The sequence below is a fragment of the Canis lupus genome, chromosome 1 (assembly GCF_011100685.1).
Source record: "Canis lupus familiaris isolate Mischka breed German Shepherd chromosome 1, alternate assembly UU_Cfam_GSD_1.0, whole genome shotgun sequence".
Taxonomy (NCBI): Eukaryota; Metazoa; Chordata; class Mammalia; order Carnivora; family Canidae; genus Canis; species Canis lupus.
In genome coordinates, this window is record NC_049222.1 from 105,822,944 (window position 1) to 105,844,695 (window position 21,752).

At 41.0% G+C, this 21,752-nt stretch overlaps 1 protein-coding gene across 4 annotated transcripts in view; it reads right to left on the reverse strand.

Moving 5' to 3' along the window:
• The window catches only part of ZNF613 (zinc finger protein 613), a 66,267-nt gene that overhangs the window by 7,492 nt on the left and 37,023 nt on the right, over positions 1 to 21,752 (reverse strand). For 3 of the 4 annotated variants that reach the window (XM_038527945.1, XM_038527946.1, XM_038527944.1), the window contains 4 exons: positions 14,819 to 15,014; positions 13,012 to 13,138; positions 12,640 to 12,732; positions 3,235 to 7,141 (listed from right to left, as the gene is read on the reverse strand). In XM_038527945.1, the coding sequence (XP_038383873.1) occupies positions 5,409 to 7,141; positions 12,640 to 12,732; positions 13,012 to 13,138; positions 14,819 to 14,830 (1,965 nt within the window). In that variant the 5' untranslated portion in view covers positions 14,831 to 15,014 and the 3' untranslated portion in view covers positions 3,235 to 5,408. The remainder of the gene's footprint in view (positions 1 to 3,234; positions 7,142 to 12,639; positions 12,733 to 13,011; positions 13,139 to 14,818; positions 15,015 to 21,752) is intronic. The other variant, XM_038527947.1, reaches the window with a different exon arrangement.

Sequence of the window (21,752 nt, forward strand, 5' to 3'; positions counted from 1 at the left end):
TCCCATGTCGGGCTCCCGGTGCATGGAGCCTGCTTCTCCCTCTGCCTATGTCTCTGCCTCTCTCTCTCTCTCTCTGTGTGTGACTATCATAAATAAATAAATAAATAAATAAATAAATAAATAAATAAATAAATAATATATATATATATATTTTTTAAATATTTTAAAATGTCTAAAGAGCAAGAACTATACAGAGACAAGTAGGCAGATTTGAGGAAAAGACTATTTCTGAAAAAACAAATGTACACATATTTAAAAAGCACATTAGAGACATTGAAGAGATAATTAGTAGACTAGAAATTACCCTAAATGCAACACGAAGCTACCAAAGGTTGGGAGATTATTCTGTAACACCATGATAATTTGCTAGTGGGACTCAGAACTCACTGAAAACTGTTACACTCAGTTACAGCTTACTATAGTTAAAGGATACGGTTGACATCAGACAAAAAAAAGTGGCACAAAGCACAGAATACAGGAAAGTTCCAAACACAGAGTTATGAGCTGTCTTCCCACAATGGAGTCACAGGCAGTGTTACTTCCTTGGCATGAACTTGTGACAGTAGGCAAGAGGAACTGCTAGCAGGGAAAACTCACCTGAGCCTTGATGTCCACTCTCTGCTGACGCAGGGCAGGACACACACATGGCTGACTTCGGCCTCCAGCCTCTCCACAAGTGCAGACACCATGTGACACACAGCTCCTACCCTGTCACACTGTGGCTCTTCCCTTGCTGCTTTAATCTCTATCCTTTCTATAATAAATGTAACCTTGAGTACAAGTTTTCTGAGTTCTGAGTCTTTGCAAATTACCAAACCTGGGGATGGTCTTGGGGACCCCCAACATAAAAGGGAACTCACTTGTTTGCTGAATATATATATGCATAAATATTAACCATTAAAAAAAAAATATATATATGGCTTTTACTTTTAAAAAATGACCTATTTGATTCATGAATGCATTTTACTTTAGTTTTTAAAGATTTTATTTATTTATTCATGAGAGACAGAGAGAGAAGCAGAGACACAGGCAGAGGGAGAAGCAGACTCCATGCAGGGAGCCTGACGTGGGACTCGATCCTGGGACTCTAGGATCATGCCCTGAGCCAAAGGCAAATGCTTAACCGAGAGCCACCTAGGTATCCCATCATGAATGCTTTTTAAAGACAAAACTTTCAAATGATTACAGATACACAGATTGACCGATAGATTCAAATGAATAACGGATTATTAACCCAATATCTAGGCCTTCTCCCTTCCCTGAAAGTTTTAAGTGTCTCATCAAAGGTGGTGGTCTTTCTGGTAACCAACCTCGATCCAGAAGACATCCAGGAGAGTCGTTTTATTAGAACAAAAGACACTTCTATCACCAGGAAATTTCAAGGGATTTAACAGCTCTGTGTAAGATGCTTCTATCACCCCCCACCATTGCTCAGAAAACTACAAGGGTTTTAGAAGCTCTGAGTCAGGAACTGGGAGCAGAGACCAAATAATATATTTCTTATTATGTCACACTAAGCCTTTGGAATCAAATACCTTGCTCAGGGGGTGCCTGCGGGTGGCTCAGTTGGTTAAGAGTCTCCCTTTGGCTCAGGTCATGATTCCAGGGTCCTGGATTCGAGCCCCAAATTGGGTTCTCTGCTCAGCTTCTCCCTCTCTCTCCCTCCCCCCGAATTTGTGTGCTCTCTCTCTAATATATAAATAAAATCTCTTTTAAAAGATGAAATAAAAAAGATCTTACTCAGGAACAACCTTAACCTTAATCATTTTCTATAATTTTCCTGCATCCTCCAAATTCACAGGGCCCCTCACTCCCTAGCCTGGATCTCAGATATCCAGGCAATTTGGTTGAGACCTCAGAAACTTCATAACTGACTCTTTATAACATTATCAGAGGAAAAGGTACACAGCCCAAAGGCAGAGATACTTGTGGGCAGAAATCAGTGAATGCAACTCTTAAGAGACATTCGGGGAATGCCTGGATGGCTTATCGGTTGAGCACATCTGCCTTCCCCTCAGGGTGTGATCCTGGAGTACCGGGATCAAGTCCTACATCCGGCTCCCCGCATAGAGCCTGCTTCTCCCTCTGCCTATGTCTCTGACCCCTCTCTCTCTGTGTTTCTCATGAATAAATAAATAAAATCTTAAAAAAAAAAAAATGGAATCTCTATTACCTAGGGTGGCTGTGTCTTATCATTGTCCCCTAGGGATCTACTGCTTTTCTAGAAAATGCATGTGTTTGTGTGTGTGCATAATATGTATATGAATGCATGTATATATACATATATAACTAATGAGGGATTTTAAAGGATTGAGGGGAAAACAACATTCATCAGGTCTATTCCAACAACCCAGAGGTCCTGGGCCTCCAAACCTTTAGCCTCTCAACCACAGATACACATGGACTTTCCCAGATACTGATATATGGCCCTGTATTAATCCTCAAATCTGGAAAAGATACCACCATTTACTGATGACCTGCCAGCTCCATCAATCAGCCCAATATAAATTTCCAAATTTGAATGGCATTCATAGACAAATACCATCATCCACCACCCCCGCCAATCTTTATGTTGATAATAACCTCTCTAGTACCTCAGAATGGGACTATATTTGGAGATAGGGTATTTGAAGAGATAATTTACTAGAAATGAAGAGATAATTCAGTGGAAATTCACACTGGTGAAGCCCTAAACCAATATAACTGGTCTCCTTATAAAAAGAAATTTAGACACAAAGGAGACTAGGTCTTGAAGGTGGTCATCTACAAGCCAAGGAGACACCTTGGAAGAAACTAACCCCATGAACCTTGATCTCACACTCTCACCTCCAGAATTGTGAGCAAATGTCTGTTGTTTAAAATACCCAGTCTGTGCTTTGTTATGACAGCTCAAGAACACTAATATACCCACCCACACTGAGCCAGACAAGGCAGAGTGACCCAGGCAGATCCCAAACCCTGATCTCAGTACCTACACTCATTACCATGTGCAACAGCTGATAAAATGGTACCTGGACACAGGTTTCAAATGTACAAAAGCAGTTCCCTAAAATACACCAAATTGGAAATGGAGCATTTCAGAATACTAAGTAACAAAACAATGTGGTCATCATTTAGCAAACAGCACACTTAGTAACTGTTAAAATTCATTTTATGAAGCCGAAGAGGTGAAGCAGTAGAGGATATAAGCTGAGACAGCCTTCTTAAAGTATCCCATGACAATGTTTTATTTACCTGGGATGCCAGCGTCGGAAAGGTGAGTTAATTCAGCATCTGGTCCTCAGGTTCAGGGCAGGCCAGGCAGCCCATTCAGGGGTAGACTGCAGATTTAAGTAGAAAATCACTGACCATCATGATGGGATATGCAGATTCACAAAACAAGAAATGGAGAGGACCTGAAGCCCGAGTTGAAGAATCCATTTGATTCTTTGAAGAGCATCTGTCCTGAATCCATCCTGTTAGGGGCCATTATTCTGCATGTTTTGTTCACCAGTGTATCCCATGTCTACAACAGTGCCTGTCACAGTTTAGATGCTCAAAAAAATGTCTGTAGTAGTAAATTACTCAAAAACTCAGTTTGGATCTCAATTGGGAGACAGCCACTTCATGGCAAATTTCCACCGTTTTCCCTTGTAAGCAGGACTGTTTTTAAGCTGCATAGATCTTTATTGAACCGAGGGGAAGAACCCTGAGTACAGAAGAGAGGACACAGGCCCCTTCCCAGGACAGTGAGGATGACGCTACATCATGTCTCATCACATCACAGAGGAGCCAGGATCCCAGAGATGGTGGCAACTCTCATAGATGGCAGACTGTGAACAGTTCAGGGCTCTTCTCCATGACATCTGAAGGGAATCTCACCTCCACCTGCCAAACACACTGTCCTCCATTTTTAAAGTGACGTCATTTTCTTCCATTAATTGGGCTTATTCTGTGGATCTTATTCCCTTGCTGATCTGCCCCTTCTGTATTGCCAAGGGCCTCTACTCAGGATTCTTTTTTAAAATGTTTCTTGGGAGAATACTGATTTTTGGCATTCATTCCTTTCCTTCGGTGACAAAAATAAGTTTGCTTGATTAGTCTGTTAGGTCATTCATTAGGTCACACATTCATTTTCAATCATCTTTCAAAGCTATGTAATCCGTTTCTATTTTGCTATTGCTGCAGAATATAGGACTATCTATAAACTATCCAGATAGGCATTTATAATCCAGGTAGAGAAATAAGATACAAACCTTTTTAAAAAGTCCCCATATCCTATTTTACATGTGTAAAACTAAGTAAATCCTTTCCTGTTCCCTCTCCAAAAAATAATATGCGCCTTGAACACGAAATAATCAGGATACTTTGTACCTTCTATAGTATGTCCTTTTCAACTAATGTAGGCATATACATCCTTTGATTACATTTGCTGGAGGGTCAAATTGCTACATGCATATAATCCAGCTTTAAAAAAGCCAACTCAAAGGCAGCAAGGACTTTTGTTCAGTTCATCACTGTCAGCATCTGTAGGTCTTAGAATAGCGCCAGGTAAAGGAAATAGTTGATGAAAGTTTTTCTGAATGGTGTGTAGATCAGATGTGAACTATCCTCCATGGAAAAAACCTGGCCGATAGGTTTTCAGTTGTGAGCAGCTGTCCCTTTGGGTGATATTTACAAAGTTAAACACATCCAAACACCCTAAGTTATGTTATTGAATCAAATGCATCCACTTTCCTTTTGAAGGATAGACTTCAGTATTTAGTAACCTAAAATAAACTCAACAAATTTAGAACCAGAGAAACACAAGAGCTAACTGTGTAATGATCGTGGGTGGGAATGAAAGATTCATGCCCCCCACCCTGAAAAGGGAGGGGATACACTGTTATAACTCTAACCACTGAATTAAGGAATGACCATCATTATCAATTAGGAGTTTGATTCAAGGTCCTAAATATACACTATGTACATTATCTGATATAAAATGATGGTAGACTTGTGGCAGAAATCTCTAAAATATTCATTTTCACAGGGCTTGTTTGCTTTATGTGTTTTCCGAAGATGTTCCACAGTTGCTGTGTGCAGTTTTGTTTCTGTATTATTTCCTCTGCCTACTGATGAGGCAAAATGCTCCACTGACAACCCTGCCACATTCACTGCTTTCAGAGCTCTTCCAACAGTTCCTCTCCTGTGTGAACTCTGATGCTTACCGAAGTCTTATTTCTGGGGAAGGACTTTTCCAAGGTCATTATATTTCTACCAGCTATGAGCTCACTAATGATATGTGACCTGTGAGGCACCAGGAAGGTCTATCCTTCCAGAAAGGCTTTCCTGATCTTGATACTATTTGTCTTTATACTATTCCTGGTCTTTATGCTATTTGTCTCAGTATACACTTACCAGCCGCATAATGAGCTGGAAGGTTTTATTCAAGGATTTTCCACCTTGATTGTATCACACTTTACCCCTGTGTGCTTTTTATGACATAAAATATGATGTAAATGATCAGTGAAGGTACTACCACATTCACTGCATTCAAAAGGTTTCTCTGTGCAACTTCTGTTATCTGCTGGTGGTGTACATCTGGCACCTGGCTGTCCCACAGTGACTATGTTCCTATCTGCTAGGAGCCCATGGAGGTGTAATGAAGTCTGAGCTGCTACAGAAGACATCTGCACCGACACTGTGTTAACAGGGTTTTTCTCCTGCATGCTATCATTTGAAAGTGATGATCTGGGGCTCTGTGAGTAAGGATTCTCCAACCCAACTGAATGCGCACCTTTCTCTCTTGCATGCAACATTCCCTTATGGTAGACAAGGCATGACAGGTGAGAGAAAGCCTTTCCACAGTCAGCACATCCATAGGGCCTCTCTCCTGTATGAGTTCTCCGGTGTCTGTTAAGGCACGACTTATCTCTAAAAGCCTTCCCACAGTCACTGCAGGTATAGGGTTTCTCTCCTGTATGAATTCTCTGGTGGTTAATGAGACCAGACTTGTGTGAACAGGATTTTCCACACTCAGTACATACAAAGGGAGTCTTTCCAGTGTGAAATCGCTGATGTGATATGAGGCATGTCTTCTGGCTGAAGCCTTTCCCACATTCAGTGCATACATAGGGTTTCTCTCCAGTGTGAGTTCGTTGATGTATAAGGAGATTGCCCTTCTGAATGAAACCTTTCCCACATTCACTGCATATATAAGGCTTCTCCCCAGTATGCGTTCGCTGATGTACAATGAGATTGCCCTTCTGAATGAAGCCTTTGCCACAATCACTGCATATATATGATTTCTCTCCTGTATGAGTCTTCTGATGGGCATTGAGCTGTGACTTCCAGCGGAATGTTTTGTCACATTCAGTGCATTCATAAGGTTTTTCTCCTGTATGAGTTCTCTGGTGTTCAATGAGCCTGGACTTTCTGGAGAATGCTTTGTCGCACAAATTGCATCCATGAGGCTTCTCTCCTGTGTGAACTCTCTGATGATTAATGAGCCGAGATTTCTTGATGAAGCCTTTTCCACACTCACTGCACACATAGGGTTTCTCTCCTGTATGAGTTTTCTGATGCATGAGTAGCCGTGATTTCTTAGGGAATGCTTTGTCACATTCAGAACATTCATACCGCTTCTCTCCTATGTGAGTTTTCTGGTGTTCAGTGAGCCTGGACTTTCTGGAAAAGGCTTTCCCACATACACTGCACCCATGAGGCTTTTCTCCTGTGTGAACTCTCTGATGATCCATGAGCCGAGACTTCTTGAAGAAGCCTTTTCCACATTCACTACATACATGGGGTTTCTCTATTTTTTGGGTTCTTTGATGCTTGATGAATTGGGAATTTGTATTCATAGAATTTCCACATTCAGGGAATTTAATTTCAATACAATACTGGTCATGCTTTGTATAGGAGAAAGATTTCATATCTCCATTAACCTCAATGAAGTTCTTTACTTCATAGCTTCTGTTCTGGTTGACTATCCTTAAATTTGATTTCCGTGTTTTCCCATGTAAGTCAAAGATATCGTAATTTTGCCTTAAAGGAAAATTACTTTTACTCTGAAGAATGATGTTTCCAAATGCATTATGTTTGTGGCCTTGTTTCATTCTCTTTGGACATGTTAGATTTTGCAAGTGGCCCTGTAGATGACTATCATCTTTCTTGATCTCTAGGAAAGAAGACAAGAATGAATCTTTTCATGAGGCTGGAATATAATAAAACTATTTCACAAATGGCTTTGTGTAGGCTGGCTCTTTATTGATAATGTTATTACCTCATTTTAAAGAAACTCCAAGTAAATACGCTTGTCGTCACTTAGACAAAGGTTAAAACCAGTAACATAACCAAAGAAAATATAAGATAAGAACCGTCAGGGCATAAACAAGATTAGATCACTGAAAATGAATAAACATAGATTTGGCTGTTGTTGGTTTTTAAAAAAGATTTATTTATCTTAGAGAGAGAGTGAGTGTGTGCACTAGCAGGAGGGGCAGAGGGAGAAAGAGAGACAGAATCTCAAGCAAACTCCATGCTAAGCATGGAGCCCAAGTTGGGGTTTGATCTCACAACCCTGAAATCACGACCTAAGCCAAAACCATGAATTGGACACTTAACTGACTGTGCCACCCAGGTGCCCCAGGACTTGGCTGCTTTCTAACTGTGACTTACAAAACATGCTGGGTGGTTCAATAAAATCAAATTCCTATAAACACTAGGAAATAGAGTATTTGTTTAAAAATGATGTGGGACACATTCATACATCCATAAATCCTTATTAAACTATGTCTCTGTACCAGGCATTGTGCTGATGATGAGGATATAGAAACACATTCCTTATTTTCATTGAGCATACATTCTAGTTAGAAAAAACAGAGTAAGTGAGAAGTAATAGAAAAAGCAGGTACAAAACAATGAAAACTGGGTTCAGGGAGCAATGGAGAGCAAGGTGGAGGTAAGTCAGAACATAATCAGGAAAGAAGACAAGACTCACTCATGGTTTCAATGTGGGGACAATTGATAAATGTGAGGAATCAAGTATTATTCTGAAGTGTCTGACCTGGGCCAATGGATAGGTAATGAGATGGGAATTATTATTGAGGTTTGGAATAAGGGTAAATTGAGTGTGTATTTACAAGTGTACCAGTCTTTACATAGGTTTTGGATAGATGGTACAGACATGAAGAACTTGATTGGATATATAAATCTTGAGCAAGGTCTTAACTGGAAATAACAATGTAGAAATCATCAGTGTATAAATATCATGTAAAGACAGAAAACTGGATGAGTTTATACTTGCAAAAATGTGTACATCAAAAAGTGAAGGCATGGGACTATGTTACAGTTACTGAAACATTGAGAGTTTTGGGGCACCTCAGTGATTCAGTTGGTTGAGTGTCTGCCTTTGGCTCAGGTCATGATCCTAGGGTCCTGGGACCAAATCCCTCATTGGGCTTCCTGCTCAGTAGGGGGAGCCTGCTTCTCTCTCTCCTGCTCCCCCTGCTTGTGCTCTCTCTCACTCTCTCTTAAATAAATAAAATCTTTTTAAAAATTTAAAAATTATAAATAAGTAAGTAAGTAAATAAATAAATAAAAACAAAAATACCAAAGATTTTAAAAAGCCCACAGAGGGGCACCAAACATTGTCTGTACTAATAAGGGAAAAAAACATTCCCATACTCAGGAAACTACAAGGGTTGTAGGATGTTCTGTGCCAGGAACCAGAGCCAAAGACCAAATTATACTTCTTATATCACAATACCACACTAGGGACTGTCATCTTTTTCAGTCACATCTTGTACTTGTATACATGGACTATTTCACCTGTTCCCATTTCAATGTAATAAGCCGCAAACCCGCAGCTTGGCACTAAAATCATCTTCTTTCAAAATTCTGCATTTATGTCTTGGTTTCCATCATTTAAGGGGTGCTAAAGGATCACATTACTGATCCCAAACCAAGACTGTTGATGGCTCTGCCTTCCACTTTTCTTAGAACTACTGGATGTACCACTTGCTACACTGCTGCCATCTAGTTAAAAATGGGATATATTCAAGGACAAATCAAACCTACAGCTCCACCATTTTACTCAGTTTCTAACAAAATCCACAACAGTTAGCCTGGAAATAAGTTAGATTTCCAACAATTAGCCCACTTATCCATGTTCCTGCTTCACTAGTTCCCCTACAAAATTCCTTCTAAACTTGGCCTTTCTGTGCCTGGGGTTAGGCTAATTCCTTGACCACCTCCACATGGCTGTGCACATTTCCACACTCACACCTGCACTCTTTGCCCTTCATCATCTTTGCTCCAATCCTATTTGTCTCCCACATATCATGCTACCGTTCCCCCATTCTATGTCACTGTAAGCTGTTCCCACTAAGTTTCCAAAGTATTCCTAGCATTTTTTAAAAAAGATTTTGGGGTGCCTGGGTGGCTCAGCGGTTGAGCATCTGCCTTTGGCTCAGGGCATGATCCTGCAGTTCCAGGATCGAGTCCCACATTGGGCTTCCTGCATGGAGCCTGCTTCTCCCTCTGTCTATGTCTCTGCCTCTCTCTCTCTGTGTCTCTCATGAATAAATAAAATCTTTTGAAAAATTTAAAAATAAAAAATAATTTTAAAAAGATTTTATTTATTTGAGAGAGAGCACAAGCAGAGGGATGATGGGGAGACAGGCAGACGGAGAGGGAGAAGCAGACTCCCTGCTGAGCAGGGAGCCCAACAAGGGGCTTGATCCCAGGACCCTGAGATCATTGACCTGAGCCATAGTCAGACTGTTAACCAACTAAGCCCCCCAGGTGCTCCACTTCATTTTTAATTTTGACAATTAACTTCACACAGTCCAGAACTGTAGCACAAGATGTCTCATTCAAGGGGCGCCTGGGTAGCTCACTCAGTTGGGTGTCTGACTATTGATTTCGGCTCAGGTCATGACTTCAGGATTGTGGGATCAAGCCATGCATCAGATGCATAGCCATGCATCTTAAGAGCCTGCTTAAGATTGTCTCTCCCTCTGCCCCTCCCCCACTCACATGCACTCTCTCAAAAAAAAAAAAAAAAGATGGCTCACTCAAATGCTGAACCTCCACATATTATATGCCAATTTGTCATCTATTTGCTACTAAAATCTTACTTCTAGAATATATTGCTTTACTTTTCACCAAATTCAATTTCTCCCAGCACAAATGAAGATTGTGGTTCACCAACTAGGCTAGGCTCAAGAGGGGGTGCTTATGGCATTCTATATAAACTAACCCAGGCTGTCACTCAAATCTACAAAAACAGACTTTCAAAAGAAGGGATCTGGTTACCTTATTAGAAAACCCTGCATTTATCAAATAGCCATCTTTCTGATTGGTAGTTGTCCAAGGCTCTTTTTTTTTTAAAAGATTTTATTTATTTATTCACGAGAGAAACAGAGAGAAAGAGGCAGAGACACAAGCAGAGGGAGAAGTAGGCTCCATGCAGGGAGTCCGACGTGGGACTTGATTCTGGGACCCTGGGATTATGCCCTGAGCCAAAGGCAGATGCTCAACCACTGAGCCATCCAGGCGTCCCTCCCAGGCTCTTTTTAATCTGTATGTGCATATCACAGGAGATCTACTCAATCCATAGTTCTATCTCTAGTCCTAAACTCTCCCTGGACTCCTCAGGTAAATCCAAACAGCATGCTATACCTCAACGGGCATAAATAGGGTCTCACATACACTGTCCAAAACAGAACCCCTGACTTCTCAACCCACACCTTCTTTGCAAGTCTTCATCTCAGAAATGGCAATTCCCTCCTCCCAGACTCACACCAAAAACACCATCATCCTGCTTTTGTATTTTCTCTCACATCCTCTATCTACTTCAGTAGGAAATCATTTCTGCCCTCTTTATAAACACATTCAGATGTTGACCAAACCTCACACTCTCTACTCAGGTGACTAAAGCAATCAGTATGTGGCCGGATTTCAGGCTTCAACCTCTGTCTACTACCATCTCCTTTCTATGAAGTGGCCAAAGCCATCATTTTAAGTATAAATTATTTCATATTCATCTTCTATTGAAAACTCCTAATGTTTTCTTATCTCCTTATTTACAAATATCAAGCCCTTGAAGTGTTCTTCCAAGGTCCTACATGAGCTGTTTACTCCAAACTCCAGCCACTACCCCACTGCCCTTATCTCCACATGACTGCCAGCCACTCCCTCTGGCTTCCTTTCCTGTATTCATACCAGCTTCCTTGAGGTTCCTCAAACATGCTCCTGCCTTGGGCCTTTGTTTGGGGCAGGGTGGGGTGGTGGTGGTGGTGGTGGTGGTGTTTTTTTTAAAAAGATTTTATTTATTTATTCGAGAGAGCAAAACATCAAGAGAGAGCACAAGTGGAGGGGTGGGAAGAGGGAGAAGCAGGCTCCCCACTGAGCACCCTGCCTTGGGCCTTTGAACTCACTATTTTATATACAAAATATATTGAATTGGAGCTCGATTCACTGGAGGAGGCCTCACATCCCTCAAACAGCTGCTCAAAGAGGTATTCCCGTTGCCTGAAGACTTAAGACTGATTAGAGGCCCCAGCTAGACTCCCAGATGCTAGAGCAGCTCCAGGGCCTCACACTATTCTACTCCTGTCCCATCGATCTTCCTGGCACTTTTCACCACAAGACATCATATTTGTTTATTTTGATGAATTTCGTTTCTCCTTGTACAATGTCATCTTTGAAAAGAATTCTGTTCTCTGGGCTATTTTAGCAAGTAATCAATTCCAAGGGAGAAGACGTCATGGGAACCTCTGATTTGTAACCAAGTCAGACAGAAGTTGTGAGTAAACTGGGGACCTCCTATTTGGGATTGATATCTAAAATGGGGGGCAAAAGACAAATACCCTTTTCATCAATCAATAAATGTGATTACTCTTTTCATAAAAATAAAAAATAAAGTGGGGAGCAGAATTATGTGATGGAGCCCTTAACCTGTGGGATCTGACACTACCTCCACGTAGATAAGGTCAGAATTGAGCTAAATCGTAGGACAACTAGCTGGTGTCACAAAGAACTGCTTGGTGTGAGGAAAACTGCTAACGTGTGGTGTCAAAAGTACTGTGCATGTGGCAGTGGTGTCAGATTAAAGAAGATACAAAAGGTTTTCCTACACAGCCAGGATGTAAGACATATAGAACAGCAGGTACTGTGGACTGGATGTTCATGCTCCACCCCCAACCAATTCACATGCTGAAATCCTCACTCCCAATCGAAAATGGAGGTGAATGTTAAGAAGGGAAACTGACATTATCCAAAGGGGCAGGAAGGTGCAACAGTCAAAAGACAGTGCTCCAATCAAACAATTCTCTTTGGAGAGAGATGTGGAAGATGTGGAAGGTGGAAGGTAGACCTCCAAAGGGAGAGAAGCAGAAAGAACAAGTGATGACACAGCATTAGGCAAAGAAGGGTGGTAATACTTGAGAATTCTAAGAAATCTAGAGAGAAAGTTAATGGAGGCCTGTATGAAACAAACAGGGATTGAACCCAAGAAGAGATAAATGCTCTAAGCACCTCAAAGAGAAAGAGCCCCTCTAGGGGAGATTCCCAGAGCTCTGTTCACATGTCCTCAGCCATCCTCGAAGCTGTGACACCTCTGACTTACTAAATACAACTTCTTTGCCACCTTCCTGGTTGGTTCCCTCTTACCTGGATGGATTTGACTGCGGATTTCATCTTCTGTTGCCCATGGCTCTCCTTGTTCCAATCTGAAGAGTGCGTCTGGCTTGCCGGCCACATACCCTGATTGTGGGAAATGACAGAAGAGGTAGGCTCTGTGAACTGAGCTGTGGTCTTCCAACACAGAACACTGCTGTATTTTAGGAGCCATGCAATTTGCAGATCAGTAAAGTTAAAGGTCTTCTCTTAAGAAGGGTATATCATACTCTCGAATTTGGGGCCAGAGAGGGAACTGAGAATATATACTTCAGAGCAGCACAGACACACCCAAACTCTCAGAAGCTGTGAGAGGGAAGGCCACTGATGGGGACCCTTTGAGAGACACAAGGGAGATGTCCTCACCCACTGACACCAAGTTGCTATAGTTCTCTAGCATCACATCCCGGTACAGGTTCTTCTGGGCAGGGGCCAGGAGCTGCCATTCCTCCCAGGTGAAGTCCACAGCCACATCCTCCAGTGTCAGCAATTCCTATAACAACATAGTCCTGTTTAATATGAGTGCTTCTCTAGTTATTGAAATGAAAGGAATATGAAGGAAGTTGCTCTGTTCATGTTCACCACATAGGCTGCATCTATACACTTAGGTGTTCAGATTTTTTTTTTTAAGATTTATCCATTTATTTTAGAGAGAGAAAGAGCATGCAAGCAGGGAAGAAAGTGCAGAGGGAGACAGAGAATCTCAAGTAGACTCCCTGCTAAGCTCAGTACCCAACACAGGGCTCCATCCCACGACCCTGAAATCATGACTTGAGCTGAAATCAAGAGTCAGATGCTTAACCCACTGGGCCATGCAGGTGCCCCAAATGTTTTGGTTTTTTTTGTAAACTACACTGTTATAGGGGTGCCTGAGTGGCTCAGTCAATTAAGTGTCTGCCTTCAGCTCAGGTCTTGGGACTGAGCCCATGTCAGGTTCCCTGCTTAGCAGGGAGTGTGCTTCTCCCTCTCCCTCTGCCTCCACCCCCTGCTCATGATCTGTCTCTGTCTCTCAAATAAATAAAATCTTTAAAAAAATGTTTTTAAATAAACTACATTGGTATAGAAGAAAAATACATCCACGTTCGAACTTATATATATAACAAAATATTTTTTAATCATTCAGTCAAGCATCATTCAACAAATAAGTTGTGGTAATAAGTAGCCATTAAATTCTGCTAAACTAAAAACATTTACAATATATGTATTTGAAACATTTGCTCTATGTATACATGATGAAGAATCTTACTTTTGCTATAGAACTTTGTAATTGGAATTTTTTTACCTTTAAAATATATCCAGGCACTTTCATAGAAGTAAATTTTAAAAGGTAATAAAAGAGGAGGCAGTAGGAATTGGCTTTGAACAAGAGCAAGGAGCATGTACTATCTATCGTACATAAGGGGAAGTTTGAAGGCAAGCCCTTTGGATCCCAACAACTGTGCCAGACAACAGTACCTTCAACTCCCTACTGCCATATCTGAACTCAAACATCAATTTAGCCACTTGTTCATATAAGACCTTTGAAAGTCAAGAAACCCTTCCATTTTCTTAGGTCACCTGGATTTTATTTCTAGAATAACCCTGACAGCCCCTTGTTATGATCTAGATAACCTTATTATGATCTAGAATAACCCTGACAGTCACCTTGTTATGATCCCAGGAAGAACTGTGCCCACTGAATTCTCCTGGTATATTCTCAAAGAGGTCTTTGAGAAACCTTCTTTTGCATTTAGGAGAAAGCTGAAGTTAAGGGCACTACCATATCACGTCTAAGAGGCACCATTAAACAAAAGTCCTGACATCTAAGTGCCATAAAATATATAGTGACATCCTTGCAGAACCAGGCTGCTTTCTCCTCCATTACTGCATAATCCCGTGATCATTGTGATTCTATGGTTGTGATGGCCGTTAGAGTTATCAGACATAAACTGACAGCTAGCATAGCCCATAGGTTGCTCCAGTCACACATGATGTTCTAAAATTAGTCACTTAGTGGGGATCCTACGAACAATATATTCCTGATCCTATCTGCCTCAATATTGAAGTTAGAATCTAAATCCATTTCTACACAAGGTCAACTTTACCAATTTATACTTTTCCATTTAACTCAATTGAGTTTTCAAGTCCTCCAGAAAACAATCACAGAATGAAAAAAAGAATAAAACAAAGTCACCTGGTCCTTCATTTTCTTCTGTTATTGGACAATGGCCAATATGGAGACTTGTGCCTTAGTTTCTTCTTGAATTCCCCTAAATTCCTGAAATCTTCGTTTCTGGTCAATGGTGTCCCCACAAATGACCATATGCAGGTCCTGAGACCTCTTCCTTGCTTTACTTGTTGGATCTTGCTCCTAGAGTAGGACCTGTGGGCTGAAAAGTAAATTAGCTTTGAGTGCACATTTTCTCTGGACCCAGATGTCATCACTGCTACTGCCACCACCTGATTTCAAGGCCACCTGTCCTGTGGGCAACCAGCTGTGGAGCTTATCTGAGAACTGAATCTCATTACCCATTACCCCCAGCACACTGGGGATACGTGAGGTCCTGAGTCAGCACACTGACTAGACCACACTGTTCTCTAGATATAGCTCTTCCGCTCCACCTCCCTGAGTTAATAGCCTCCTTACACGGCATATAGCATAATTGCAAAGTATTGTGCAGGACAATTCTTTTACCCTTTGAAGTAAACATGTTTTTCTGTTTCTATTTCCCAAAGTTAATCATTCCTATAGCTAACAAGTAGATTCCTGATGATTGTTATTCGCTAGCTTTCTTAATAAAAGCTGGAGAAGACAAAGCCTCGGGGTCCAAGTCCAGGTGTTCTCAGTCCTCCTGTCCCCCAGATTAAAATTCAGTGAGATTCTGAGTCTTTCTTCATATCGTCACCTCTAAATATCCTGGCTCTCTGGTATTGTCCTTTTATTTGGAACCCTGGAGGCTACTGTACTCTGGAGCACTGGAACACCAGATTGTGAGTATGTGAGCACTTTCTTCCATGAAGTAGAAGTGGAGTCCATGAAAGGAAGCCAGCAAAGGAGAATCAGCAGAGCATAATGCCCCACGGTTGAGGGGCTTCTCAAACAGGTCAGTTTTTGGAAAGAGAATTTGTAAAAGGCAAAGATTTGGATATCTATTCCTTTAAGACCAAATGTGCTCATGTACGAAAGTTTTTGTACATACCTCAGTTTGAAGACAAGGTGCTCAGGAAAGTATCATCTAACAAACCATTTTCACTAAGTCATGTGAAAGAAACAAAGGCAAACTGATAGAAAAAAATTAAAGCATATACAACAAGATTATTCTTTCCTGCTATATACACATTGAGTGAAAATATAAAAACAGGGATCCCTGGGTGGCTCAGCGGTTTAGCGCCTGCCTTCGGCCCAGGGCATGATCCTGGAGTCCCAGGATCGAGTCCCACATTGGGCTCTCTGTATGGAGCCTGCTTCTCCCTCTGCCTGTGTCTCTGCCTCTCTCTCTCTCTGTGTCTCTCATGAATAAATAAAATCTTAAAAAAAAAAAAAAAGAAAGTATAAAAACATGCGTTATATAGAACAAGTTCAAGAAAGCCATTATGTCTGGGGAGGGAAGGGAGATGAATTAGAGGCTATCACTTAAGTTGCATATGTAGTTCATTTCTTCAAAAAAGTACCCATGACTAAAAAACAAAACAAAATCAATCATGCACATTGTGGGAGGAACTCCCACTGAATGAAAATGGCAGAGTGGGAAGTTCCAAGGGTTCAAACCTCCACAGAAACACCAAAGCAAGTAAGAACTGTCAGAATAAAGAACAAAACAAACCCTTTATCATAACTCTGAAAAATAGTCACAGGTTTAAGTAGCAGAGTGATCGTTCAATCAAGAAAGAGGTAACTTGGGCACCTGGGTTGCTCAGTGGTTGAGCGTCCTTTGGCTCAGGGTGTGATCCTGGAGTTCTGGGATCAAGCCCCATGCCAGGTTCCCTGCATGGAGCCTGCTTCTCTCTCTATCTGTGTCTCTGCCTCTCTGTGTCTCTCATGAATAAATAAATAAAATCTTTAAAAAAAATGGTAGGAAAGTTCTGTACCATTTTTATTTGCCCTTGTTCCACCCTCTCCCCAGCCTGGTAGTAGTGCTAGATAGAGATAGGAGCCAGGATTCCCAGTGGGGAACTCTGGTTCCTGATCCTGGAATGAGTAGAGCAGACTTTATTTAAATGCAAAGAATTGTGTTTATCTGTTCCAATCTGTCTGAGGCCTACCTGAAGGACTAATGCAACATGCTCATCCCTCTAATTTGGACCTCGCACAGGATAGAAAAGCAATGGGTGTTTCTCAAATATAATGTAAGGTGGGGGATGCCTGGGTAGCTCAACGGCTGAGTGTCTGCCTTCAGCTCGGGACATGATCCCCGGGCCGGCAACTGAGTCCAGGATCGGGCTCCCTGCCAGGATCCTGCATCTCCCTCTGCCTCTATCTCTGTATCTCTCATGAGTCAATAAAAAATTTAAAAATCTTGGGGATCCCTGGGTGGCTCAGCGGTTTAGCGCCTCCCTTCAGCCCAGGGCGTGATCCTGGAGACCTGGGATTGAGACCTGGGATCGAGTCCCGGAATTGAGTCCCGGGATTGACTCTCATGTCGGGCTCCCTGTGTGGAGCCTGCTTCTCCCTCTGCCTGTGTCTCTGCCTGCCTCTCTCTCTCTCTCTGTGTCTCATGAATAAATTTAAAAAATCTTTAAAAAAAATTAAAAATCTTTTAAAAAAACAAAACAAAACAATGCAAGGTGGGGCGCCTGGGTGGCTCAGGGGATTAAGTGACCAACTCTTGATTTTGGCTCAGGCCATGATCTCAGGGTTGTGGGATGGTACCCCACATTGGGCTCTGCACTCAGCAAGCAATCTGCTTGAAATTCTCTCCCTCTCTCTCTGCTCCTCCCTCCACTAGTGTACTCTATAAAAAAATAAATACGTAAAATCTTAAAAACAACAACAGTTAGACAAACAACCTATAGATGCCTGGGACAAAAGATTATGGTTGAAGGGCACGTGGGTGGCTCAGTGACTGAGCATCTGCTTTGACTCAGGTCATGATCCCAGGGTCCTGGGATCGAGTCTTGCATCAGGCTCCCGGGAGCCTGCTTCTCACTCTGCCTATGTTTCTGCCTCTCTGTTTCTCATGAATAAATAAATAAAAACTAAAAAAAAAAAAAAAAAGATTATAGTTGAGGCACAGTTGAAAGGCTGGGAGAAAAAGCTGAGGAGAGAGTTTCTTCGGGAACTTAAGCCATTCAAAAGCAGTAGGGCATACTGGGGAATTAATAAAGCCAAGTACAGGGCAGGACACCTGCTTGGAAGAGACCTGAGAAGACCCCAACTTTTCCCTCTGGCTGAATTCTACACTCAGTGCAAGCAGGTAATGAAGGTTAAGGCAGGGTTATAAATGAAATGGCCTGGATAAGCACGGAAGGAACACCCTAGAACACAGTACACAATCATGAAACATTATACTAAGTAAAAGAAGCCAGACACAAAAGGTCATATATTGTATGACTTCACTTATATGAAATATCCAGAATGGCTAAATCCACAGAAACTGAAAGCAGATTGGTAGTTGTCAGGGTAGTTGTCTCTACCCCCTTGGGGAGGTGGTAGTGGGGAGTGACTGCTTATTCAATGCAGGGGAATAGTTTAACATTTAGTATTGAATACTTTCAATAGAGATTTAGCTAGAATCCAAGAAATCCACTCCTAGGAATCTTTACAAAGGAAATAATGGCATAAGCATGCAAAGTTGATATACAGGGATTATTTAGGTCTGCTACTAGATAATTAATTGAATGAATAAAAGTACACACATCCAATGAAGCTAAAGAAATGTTAATAATCTATATTCAGTGAAAATATGTATTCAAGTTATGCATAGTATAAGCACGTGAAAAGATGCTCGACATCATTCTTCAGAGAAATGCAAATCAAAACCACAACTGAGGGCAGCCCGGGTGGCTCAGCGGTTTAGCGCCACCTTCAGCCCAGGGCTTGATCCTAGAGACCCGGGATCCAGTCCCACCTCAGGCTCCCTGCCTGGAGCCTGCTTCTCCCTCTGCCTGTGCCTCTGCCTCTGTCTCTCTCTGTGTCTCCCATGAATAAATAAATAAAATCTTTAATAAACAAAACAAAACCACAACTGAGATACTGCTCACACTCACTAGGATGGATATAGTTTTTTTAAAAAAAGGAAATAACAAGTGTTGGGGAGCATGTGGAGGAAATAGAACACTCATAACTGCTAATGGAAATGTAAAATGGTGCAGCCACTTTGGAAAATAGTCTGGTAGTACCTCTAACACTTAAATATATTTTACCATGTGAACCAACAATTTCACATAGGATTTACATCCAGAAGTAAAAGGATATCTACACAAAAGTTTGTACACAGAAAACCCGGTAAGATATCACCTCACATCTCTCAGGATAATAAAATCAAAAACACAAGAAACAAATATTGGCAAGGATGTGGAAAAACAGGAACCCTCAGGCACTGTTGGTGGGAATGCAAACTGGTAGATATTATGGAAGATATTATGGAGATTCCTTAAAAAATTAAAAATAGAATGACATTATGATCCAGTAATTGCACTACTGGGTATTTACCCAAAGAATATGAAGGAATATGAAAACACTAATTCAAAGGGATATATGCACCCCTGTTTACTGCAGCATTATTTACAATAGCCAAATTATGGAAGCAAACTAAATGTCCATTGATAGATGAACAGAAAGAAAATGTGGTGTATATACACATATATAATACATATTGTATTTAAAATAACTTTATATAATATATAACTTTATATCATATATATAAAATATACTTAATATTATATGCCATATTATATGGCATATATCCTATATATAATGGAATATTATTCAACCATAAAAAAGAATGTAACCTTCCTGTTTGCAACAATATGGATGGATCCACAGAGTATAATGCTAAGTGAAATAAGCCACCAAAGAAAGACAAATACTATATGATTTCATTCATATGTGGAATTTAAGAAATAAATGAACAAAGTAAAAAAAAAAAAAAGGAGAGACAAACCAGGGTACCTGGCTCAGTTGGAAGAACATATAACTCTTGATCTTGAGGTCATGAGTTAAAGCCCCCAATGTTGGGTGCAGAGATTACTTAAATAAATAAATAAACATTAAAAAATGTAAAAGAGGGGCATCTGGGTGGCTCAGTCCATTAAACACCTGCTTCCAGCTCAGGTCATGATCCCAGGTCCTGAGATCAAGTCCCACATTGGGCTCCCTGCTCATCTGGGAGTCTGCTTTTCTCTCTCTTCCCTGCTTGTGCTATCTCTCTCAAATAAATAAATAAATAAATAAATAAATAAATAAATAAATAAAATCTTTTAAAAAATTTTAATGTAAAAGGGTATATTTTTTTTTTTAATTTTTATTTATTTATGATAGTCACAGAGAGAGAGAGAGGCAGAGACACAGGCAGAGGGAGAAGCAGGCTCCATGCACCGGGAGCCTGACGTGGGATTCGATCCCGGGTCTCCAGGATCGCGCCCTGGGCCAAAGGCAGGCGCCAAACCGCTGCGCCACCCAGGGATCCCTGTAAAAGGGTATATTAATGACTGAGAAGTGATATATGGATATGGAATAAAGGAAACAAAATCATGATGACAAAAATCTAGGTGGTAGACATAATAGGTGTTCAAATGTAAAATTATTTTTAAAATTTTTTAAAAAGATTTTATTTATTCATGAGAGACAGAGAGAGAGAGAGAGAGAGGGAGGCAGAGACATAGGCAGAGGGAGAAGCAGGCTCCATGCAGGGAGCCTGACATGGGACTCAATCCTGGGTCTAGGATCCCACCCTGGGCTGAAGGCGGTGCTAAACCGCTGAGCCACCGGGGCTGCACTAAAATTCTTTAAACAATAAAAAATTACAGGGAATGGGAACTTCTTAATATTAAGGATTCAGTGAAGCAGCAGATTTTTAATGTAATTTTTCTTCTTTGTGATAGTAAATTGAAAGAAGAGAATAAAATGTTTAAAAACACCATTCACACTGGCAAAAAAAATTAAGATCAAGGTGGACAGGAGTGACCGGAAACCACGTGCATGGGTAAATGGAGAATAAAAACCTGTTTTTAAAAGTGATTGAGTGGGCAGCCCTGGTGGCTCAGCGGTTTAGCGCCGCCTTCAGCCCAGGGTGTGATCCTGGAGACCCAAGATCAAGTCCCACATCAGGTTCCCTGCATGGAGCCTGCTTCTCTCTCTGCCTGTGTCTCTGTTTCTGTCTCTGTCTCTCTGTGTGTGTGTCTCTCATAAATAAATAAAATATTAAAAAAAAAGTGATTGAGTATTTAAATATTTATATTCTATTTAGGGATACCTGACTGACTCAGTCGGTGAAGCATGCAACTCTTGATCTCAGGGTTGTGAATTTGAGCCCCTTGTTAGGTGTAGAGATTACTCAGACACAAGCCTATTCAAATTCTATCTAAATGAATGCTGAGGGACGCTTGGGTGGCTCAGCGGTTTGGTGCCTGCCTTCTGCCCAGGGCGTGATTCTGGAGACCTGGGATGGAGTCCCACGTCAGGTTCCCTGCATGGAGCCTGCTTCTCTCTCTTTGCCTGTGTCTCTACCTCTCTCTCTCTCTGTATCTCTCATGATTAAATAAATAAAATCTTTAAAAAAAGAGAGAGAAAATTAAAAATAAATGAATGCTGAGATTGCATGCATAATGGCACAGATTTGCCTCTTGACAATAAATAGTTACATAAGTTTAAAAAAATTTTAAAGAAAAAACGTATGTTTATTATATAGTATTTATAACATGAAATTAAATAGAGAGTCAAATTATGCCTGTTTCAATAGAATATTGGAATTGTGAAGCATAGAAAACCGAAGACTAAAAGGGAAATGAAAAAAAGGTAACAAATGTTACCGTTGGGGAACAGAATTGGAGTAACAGCAATGTTAGTTTACTGTGTTACAATGGCACCCAAAAGAAACATTTCCAGCTGTGTGTGCGTATGCGTACATAAAGTAAACTTGCAGAAAGGGCAAAATCCTCTTTAATTGAAACCACTCTGTGTGAAATCC